The 8,351-nt window shown below is 64.3% G+C and overlaps 1 protein-coding gene and 1 long non-coding RNA gene across 10 annotated transcripts in view; one reads left to right on the top strand and one right to left on the bottom strand.

The window, feature by feature from the left end:
- Positions 1-4,085, top strand: part of PLXNB2 (plexin B2) — a 29,593-nt gene extending 25,508 nt beyond the window's left edge. For 6 of the 9 annotated variants that reach the window (XM_027108109.1, XM_027108111.1, XM_027108112.1 and 3 more), the window contains 10 exons: positions 585-741; positions 879-979; positions 1,059-1,143; positions 1,301-1,455; positions 1,535-1,695; positions 1,778-1,925; positions 2,325-2,389; positions 2,605-2,680; positions 3,041-3,115; positions 3,203-4,085. In XM_027108109.1, the coding sequence (XP_026963910.1) occupies positions 585-741; positions 879-979; positions 1,059-1,143; positions 1,301-1,455; positions 1,535-1,695; positions 1,778-1,925; positions 2,325-2,389; positions 2,605-2,680; positions 3,041-3,115; positions 3,203-3,307 (1,128 nt within the window). In that variant the 3' untranslated portion in view covers positions 3,308-4,085. The remainder of the gene's footprint in view (positions 1-584; positions 742-878; positions 980-1,058; positions 1,144-1,300; positions 1,456-1,534; positions 1,696-1,777; positions 1,926-2,324; positions 2,390-2,604; positions 2,681-3,040; positions 3,116-3,202) is intronic. The other 3 variants (XM_027108107.1, XM_027108106.1, XM_027108105.1) reach the window with 3 other exon arrangements.
- A 3,044-nt stretch (positions 4,086-7,129) lies between these two features.
- Positions 7,130-8,328, bottom strand: LOC113621195 (uncharacterized). Its single transcript, XR_003433105.1, has 2 exons — positions 8,032-8,328; positions 7,130-7,928 (listed from the first exon to the last, which is right to left on the bottom strand). It is a non-coding gene; the product is annotated as an uncharacterized LOC113621195 (long non-coding RNA).
- Between the last annotated feature and the right edge of the window lie 23 nt (positions 8,329-8,351).

The raw sequence follows: 8,351 nt of genomic DNA, 5'->3' as shown, positions 1-8,351 counted from the left end.
TGCACCCCTGGTGAGCCCCCGGGGCTGGGCGGGCTGCTGCGGGACCTCAGGGGCCGGGTTCCAGGCCCGCCTCGGGGCCAGAAGCCGATGCCACTCGCCTCCTTCGTGGACTTGCATTAGAACCCATTCCCCGTGCTGGGCCCACCCGTGTTCAGGGAGGGGCCTGGGTCATGGGCCTCCAGCAGGCTCGTGGGCCACTGGAGAGAGGCTCCAAGTGTCATGACCCCAAGCCAGCTGCCTCCTGGGTGCCCGGGCCTGCTGCAGGCATTTGAGGGGCCTGGGCACACCAAGTGAGTGGTGGTAAACTCGTGCGCGTGTGGAGGTGGTACGTGGTGTGTGCCCCCGTGACGCCTGTGTGTTGCGTGATACCTAGAAGTGAGCAGTCCTCTGCCCTCTGTCCTGCTGAGCCATGGCACGCAGGAAAGGGTGAGGCCTGGGTGCTGAAGGGGCTCCGGATCCCCACCACCACTCCTCCACCTGAGGGTGTCGCCACTCGGGGGGAGCCCCAAGACTGCCCCCGGTTTGGGGCGAGCGAGGGCGAGGGCCCCTCCCCAACTGGCCCTTCGTTCTGTGTCCCCTGGCAGATGGTGAGCGTGATCGTCCAGGACGAAGGGGTCGACGCCATCCCTGTCAAGGTCCTCAACTGTGACACCATCTCCCAGGTCAAGGAGAAGATCATTGACCAGGTGTACCGCACGCAGCCTTGCTCCCGCTGGCCCAAGGCTGACAGTGTGGTCCTCGGTGAGCACCACCCTCGTGTGCCTGGCTCTGTGCCCGTGGAAGCCCAGTCGGCCAGGTCGGGTGGGGGATAGCGAGAGGAGGCCCGGACAGGGTGGGCTGTGGCCGGGTTCCAGGAGCTGGGCTGTGTCCTCCCACAGAGTGGCGTCCTGGGTCCACAGCCCAGATCCTGTCAGACCTGGACCTGACCTCTCAGCGGGAGGGCCGGTGGAAGCGCGTCAACACGCTGATGCACTACAACGTGAGTGTGGCGGCCGGGCGGGCCGAAGCCCCTGCTGAGGGCGGGGCAGGCGGGCCGCCCTCATGACTCTGTTCCCCAGGTCCGGGATGGGGCCACTCTTATCCTGTCGAAGGTGGGGGTCTCCCAGCAGCCTGAGGACAGCCAGCAGGACCTGCCTGGGGAGCGTGAGTCCCTTCCCCTTGTCCGGGCCCCTCTGGCCTCTGGAGGTCATCGTGAGCCAGCGTCCGCCCCATGCCGCCGTCTCGGGGGAGCTGTGAGCCCGGCGTGGGACCCAGGCCCCGGGCCCCGGTCCTCGTCCTTCAGCACCCCCCTCCCCCACAGGCCACGCCCTCCTGGAGGAGGAGAACCGGGTGTGGCACCTGGTGCGGCCAACGGACGAGGTGGACGAAGGCAAGTCCAAGCGTGGCAGCATGAAGGAAAAGGAGCGCACCAAGGCCATCACCGAGATCTACCTGACCCGCCTGCTCTCGGTCAAGGTGGGCCGCGGAGGGCGTGTGGGAGGCAGACCTGGGACGGCGCCAGTGGGACGCGCTGAGCCCCGCTCCCGCCCCGCAGGGCACGCTGCAGCAGTTCGTGGACAACTTCTTCCAGAGCGTGCTGGCGCCTGGCCACGCGGTGCCGCCCGCAGTCAAGTACTTCTTCGACTTCCTGGACGAGCAGGCAGAAAAGCACGACATCAAGGACGAGGACACCATCCACATCTGGAAGACCAACAGGTGTGGGCTCCGTGCCTCCACCCGCCCCGCCCGCCCTGCTCCAGGCCTCGGCGGCCCCTCACACCCTGTCGTCCCGCCTCAGTTTACCTCTCCGGTTCTGGGTGAACATCCTCAAGAACCCCCATTTCATCTTCGACGTGCACGTCCATGAGGTGGTGGACGCCTCCCTGTCGGTCATCGCACAGACCTTCATGGACGCCTGCACACGCACAGAGCACAAGCTGAGCCGCGTAAGTGCAGCTGCGGGCGGCCCAGGCCGCTTCCTGGCAGCGCAAAGCATCAGGGGAGGGGGCTGTGGTGCAGGTGAGGAGGTCGCTTTGGGGCGTGGATTTGCACAGCGGGGGTTGGAGCTCAGTAGAAAGACAGGTGCAGGGTACCTGGGGCGGAGGGAGGCCCCCTGGGCAGTGGACCTGTGGCAGCCTGGGACCCCGAGCTCCTTCCCTTCCGTGAGAGAGAAAAAGTGAGTTTTACTATTAATCACAAAATGACGAAAACACCGTCAGGTCTGTGGATAGGTAGGGCAGCTACCGCCGTTGGACCCCCATCCCCCGCACACCCCTCTTTCTCTGGGTATCCTGAGCGCGTGCAGGTGTCTCGGCCTGGGTGTCACTTGGCTCTGACCCCCACAGGACTCTCCCAGCAACAAGCTACTCTACGCCAAGGAGATCTCCACCTATAAGAAGATGGTGGAGGAGTGAGTCCCCCCCACCCCCCAACGAGGCCAGAGCCTGGCTGCCCACCCTCAGCCCCCACCCAGCGGGGCCCCCGGGCGGTGCAGGCCTGTGATCAGGAGGTGGGGCCCGTGGGTAGCTTCGGGTCCAGCGTCCGGGAGCCACCGCCCCCCCCCCCGCACCGTTCCGGTACCCGCCCCCTGCGGCCCACCCTGTGTAACTCCCCCTCCCCTCACAGCTACTACAAGGGGATCAGACAGATGGTGCAGGTCAGCGACCAGGACATGAACACACACCTGGCAGAGATTTCCCGGGTAAGGGTGGCACAGGGGACCCACAAGCTGAGCCCCCCCCAGGATTAGCCCTCCACCACCCCTGCCCCCCCGGAAGGCCCTGCTGCGCGGGCCAGGAGACTGCACGGGGGGCGGGCAAAGTTGTGCCCACAGGGTAGAAAGGAGAGGCGCAGACGAGGGGGCTTGGGGGGCGGCGGGGCTCGCGAGCAGCTCTGAGCCAGCCCCGCCTGCCGTGGGTCTGCATGGGTGGGAGGCTCTCTGTCCGCGGTGTGCCGTGGCTGTGCGTGTCACGACTGCCGGGGGGACCCTTCGCGTCTGCCTGCTCCACTGGGAGACAGCCTCCTGTCCCTGGGTCACGCAGCCCTTCCGCCACCCTCCCAGGCGCACACGGACTCCCTGAACACCCTCGTGGCCCTGCACCAGCTCTACCAGTACACGCAGAAGTACTACGACGAGGTAGGGGTCCGGTCCTTCCAGGACGGCCGTGCTCACCCTAACCCTGACCCTGACCCTGGCCTGTGCTCTGACGTGACCCCTCCTCAGATCATCAACGCCCTGGAGGAGGATCCCGCCGCCCAGAAGATGCAGCTGGCCTTCCGCCTGCAGCAGATCGCGGCTGCGCTTGAGAACAAGGTCACGGACCTCTGACTGCGACCTCCACCGTCATGGTCTCGGGACACAGGTGTGTGACACCCACTGCCGGGCGCTGGGCGGCCCCGGGGGAGCACGGCCAAGCGGGCAGGACTCAGCCCTTCTCTCTCTGGCAGAGGAAGAGCCCCCGGGCTTCCGAGTGTGTGCGTGGCAGGGGGGCCCCCACCTCAGCATTTGTAGCCTCATAGCACCCTTCTCCTGAGCAATAGTGCCGGGCGCCCACCAGCACCAGTTCCCTCCTGCAGAACCAGCATCGGGGGTGTCTCCTTCAAGCCTCCTGAGTGATTCGAAAACGTGCCTTATGTCCCCGGCGCCACGCTGGGTTGCTGGGGGCAGTCGGGCCTCAGCCCCCCTCCCCAGGCACCAGCAGCCGCCTCAGATACCTGGGTTGGGCCTTTTGGGGTGAGGTCTGAGTGCCCTCGGCCCCCAGGACCTAGTGCCCAGACTCTGTCCGTCTGCCCTACCTGGACTGGGGCAGAAAAGTGGTACGATGCCTTCCTGACCTCGCTGGCCTGCCCTGCGGGGCACTGGCACTCCCGGGGGACTCCGTGCTGCAGGCCCCACCTCAAAGGTCAAGCTGGACGTCAGACGTCGAGGCCCAGGCGGCCAGAAGGGACCCAGCAGACTGGGGATCAGGGTCCCGGCCTGTCAGACAGGCTGACCTGGAGGCCCTGCCCAGGTCCGGGGGGCCGGGAGCAGCTCCGCCAGGACACCCGCAACCCTTTTTGTAAATCTTGTTAATTGTCGATCAAATACAGCTGTCTTTTTCACTCTGCTGGTTGGCTGGGTTCTTCCCGGGGCTGCCGACCCGCCGTCCCTACACACCTGCCCCGTTTTGGTACCGGGCCTGTCCTGCCCACGGCCTCCCTTCCTGTGCACTCCTGGCCCCAGATGCTCACCTGAAGGTGGGCCCGTGTGGCCTCGCGCACCCACCCCACAGTCCCTGGCTCCCCTGGGCCAGGCCTGCTGGGTGTGCTGAGGCAGCCCGTCCACGGCCACCAGCTCGGCCGAGTCCACGCCTTCCTGCTGCCCCAGCAGGACAGGACGGTGGTCAGGGCTGGGAGGTGAGCGCTGGGGTGCGAACCTCTCCCAGAGGCACATCCTGGTGCACCCCAGCACTGAAAGTGATCCCGAGGCAGGTGGGGGTTCCAAGGGCACAGGGCGGCGGCCCCGCCCCCCACGGTGCGGGATTGGGCCCGCTTGGGCGCCACCTGGTGGCAGGGGTGGGCGTGGTGCGAGCTCTCAGGGACCTGTTTTCTCCTTCCTGAGGTGCGGTGCCTCACAGGTGTGGTCCACCCAGCACACATTTAGTAAGGCCCTACTGGGTGCAGACCCCACTGGACACGGTGGTTCCTGGAGGGAGGCCCTGTGTCCCCCTGCTCGAGGCTGTGGGGCCATTAGGGTCAGCTCCTCCTGGGGTCCCAGGCACCTTTGTTGTAGGAAGGAGGGGCTTGTCCCGGAGGCAGGCCATGTGGGGAGGCAGACTGCTCCCAACCCCCGTGTTGCACACAGGGCAGGAGCCGTGAGATGCGCTCCTCTGTGACCAGTCAGGCACACGTACCGTGACCACACGGGCGTGCGCGTGCGCGCGCACACGTAGCACCAGCGCGTTGGGCCCGTCACTTGTTCACTCAACACGCGTGGTCCTGGGCACTAGGGACACAGCAGTAAAGGCGGCAGAGAGGGCCTTCCTTGAGGGAGCCCTTGTGTTCCAAGAATACCAACCCTAGCAGAAAAGGGATTTAGTGGCTCCGTAAAGGCAAGTGAAGGGGTCCAGCTTCAGATATGGCTGGATCCAGGTGCTCACATGTCTTTGGGTTCCATCTATCTGAACTTCTTCCCAACACGTGCTCCTTTATTCTCAGACACCTGGGATGCTGGTGGCAGGGCACCCCAGCCTGTGTCTCCTCCACTTGGGGCACACCATTGTGGCTGAGAAGTCTCAATGGGCTTGGCCTCGATCATAAGCCACTTCTGTACAGGGACTGCCCGTTTTGAGCCACGTGGAACACCCCTCCCACGTGGAAGGGGTACTAGGCAAACAGCTGACGTCCCCCACCCCAGGGCCCCTGAAATGACAGTGTGCTATGGTTAGGACCAGAAACCCAGATGGGCAGGAGATCTGAACAAGGTACTTCTAAACCAGAGCAGGGGCGGCATGGTCTGGGAGTGTTCACCCTGGGGGGAGCAGGGGCAGGGGGAGCAGGAACCTGGAGGCCTGGCTTCTAGACTGGACCCCTGTGGGCCACTTGCTCCTCGGCCAGGCATGAGATGGAGAAGAGTCAGTGAGCCCACCTTCTGCTGCGGGTCTAACAGGTGGGGTTCCTTCCCCCTCGGAGGACAGGAGTGTGAAGGGATCCAGGGGCCATGCTTTCATGGGGCCAGTGAAGAAACGGCATGAATGTTGGGTGCACGGGGGTGGGCAGGAGGCTGGCAGACCAAGGGGTGACCCAGCCTTCTTCACTTTCCACTTCCCACTTTCCTCCCAATGCAGTGGGAGTGGGGAGATGCAGGGATGGAGGTGACCAGCGACCTCGATGACCTTTCCTTCCAAATTGCAGAAAACAGCCCACGACCACACCCTGCTTGCTTGTTAAGAGCAGGAGACCTCACCTAAATCATGGGGCCCCTGTGACAGGGCCAGATAGCATTTTAGGAAGCTCGTTCTGACCTCAGGGAGAAGTGCAGCCAGGAGACCAGTGTGGGGCTGAAGAGGGGATGGCCCGGACCTGTGGAGAGGGGACAGTGGACACGGAGGGTGGGGGCATCTCGGTACTTAGGGGTAGCTGTGAATCGCAGTAGAGAGTGGAAGGAGGCGGGGGGGGGGGTTCCGGGGACCCAGGGCTCATAGGAGGCTATTCCGTGCCGCCCCATCCGTGCCCCATCTGCACACCCACTGGCAAGGCCTGCCACTCCTGGCTGCCCTCCATCCACACCACCCTCCCTCCAGGCTCAGTCCTCGACCTGCCGGCCGGGATAACGCTGTGAAAACACACAACACAGTGCGAATAAAAATCTGAAATCCTGTCGGTGCTCGCTGCCCAGCCTGCCACGGCCCTGCACCCATGGCCGCCACTCTCCATTCTGGTCTTCAAGTCAGGCTAAGTCCTGAGAGGCAGGACCGTCTGGAAGCTGGCCCAGCATCACTGCTGTCACCTCTGGGGGCTCTGACTGTGCTCCCCCTGCCACCCCACCACCACGGGGAATCCTCCCTGGTCATTCCCCTGCAGTATCACAGCCCCCTCCCCTCCAGAGGGCAACTTGGCCGAGACTGATCTGCCGGGGCAGCGGGGCACACTGCGGGCGCCCCTGTGCCCAGGGCAGGTTTGCTGAACGCTGAGGGAGGGTCTCAGTGTGGTGTGTGACCGCTGAGCAGGGCAGTGAGGCCGCTCCCCTCTGGTCAGCGCTGACCACTCGCAGCTGGGATTCCGGGTCGACAGACACCCCTGCCCCCGTGGGGGAGAGGGACAAAGGCCGCCCCTCCCTGCAGCGCGGCCGGTTCCCACGGCCCGCTGCTCCCTCCCGCCTCCTCTTTCCCTGCTTTAGCTGAAGCTCCATTAACTCCGCACAAAACCTCGGCTGCTTCGCCCGGCGGGCTGCCGGGAAAGTGCCCCTAGCGTGAGGCCCCGAGGAGGCCCCGGGTGGGGCGGCTGGGGGAAGGGACACCGGCGTCCTCACCCCATCCCCGCCGACCTCTGCTGGCTCCCAGAGAGGGAACTGAGGCCGGAGCAGCTGGGACTGGGACCCTGCTTCCTTTCTCACTTTTGGGCTCCCCCCAGGGTCCGGATCTGCCAGGCAGAAGTGTCCGTTTGCCTGGTACTGTGTTGACATGTTTTATTTTAATTTGGTTATCAATATTTGAGTATCAGGAGATTTCACATAAAAACTCAGGTTTTAGTTTGTTTCAGAAAAGTGGAAGGTTGGGACCTCAGCCTGATTTCCCCCTCTCCTGGGAGGGGGCAGCCCAACCTCTACCCACTGCTTCTGCAGGGTGGAGGGTCAGGAGGTATTTATATCCCAGGCAATGTTCTCTCCGAACCACTGTCACTTTAAGTGGGAAGTAGGAATAATCACTCTGACCTAGAGGTCTAGACAGATGCTGAACTAGGGAACAGGCCCCTTCACAGTTTCTGCCGCCTGTGCGAACTACACCTTCCAGGTGGAGAGAGGAAATGTGCGGTGCTGGGCAGAGTTCACCGATCTCGGGGAACGGTGGTTTCCAACTAGGGGAGCCCCGCAGGACCTAGAAAAGTCAGGGTGGGCTTCCTCGAAGAGTTGACAGCTGAGGGAGCTGTTTCAGAAGGAGGAAAGGTACCAGGCCCCAAAGAGGACCCATCTGGGGAGAGCTTCTTATGGGCCCAACACCCCAAAGGCCCCTGGTGCCGCCGCTGTCCCTGGTCCTGAGGGCTGGTCTCCGGGCCTGGCCCGGCAGTCACGCTTCTCCCAAGGGGCAGCAGGGCCCAGCCCTGGAGCCAGCCCGTGCAGGACGCCACAGCAGACCGTGGAAGGGTTACTGGGAAGCGAAGCACACCGCCAAGGCCGGATGGCCTCCACGGGGGAGGGAAGGCAGGCTGACCCAGGATCCAAGGCACTTACATCTGCCCGCGGCGGACGGGCCCTATGCAAGCAAATGCCTAGCTTTTATTAGGGGGCATTTTCTATTCTGATAAAAAATACCTCCCATGGCTTGTCCCTGGCTTCTTTGATTTAGAGGATTCTACCTTCATTTCTGTGGGAGCACGCTGCGGGGAGAGGTGCGGTGCAGGTGAGAGGAGAGTAGGGATGCACGGACCAGAGCAGGTTGAAGGCGCGTTAACCGCAGGACCCGGACTAGGCGGATGGCGGGATGCGGGGACGGGAGGTGGACAGCGGGGCGGTGCCGGCGTTTGTGCCGGCAGGGGAGGGTGCGGGGAGCTGAGTCCTGAGAGGTGGTGGCGGCCTGGTCCGGGCGGTGCCGCGCCGAGGACCCACGCGGCGGACATTGGGGAAGTGCGTGGACCCCGGGAGGTGGGCGGTAAGTCGTTCCACGGCATCCCCTTCC

Source organism: Aethalodelphis obliquidens, unplaced genomic scaffold (genome assembly GCF_003676395.1).
Source record: "Aethalodelphis obliquidens isolate GAN/ISIS:26980383/991018 unplaced genomic scaffold, ASM367639v1 scaffold8, whole genome shotgun sequence".
In the NCBI taxonomy this organism is placed as follows: Eukaryota; Metazoa; Chordata; class Mammalia; order Artiodactyla; family Delphinidae; genus Aethalodelphis; species Aethalodelphis obliquidens.
The sequence above is the reverse complement of the archived record's forward strand: the minus strand, read 5'-3'. Positions and strand labels throughout refer to the sequence as shown.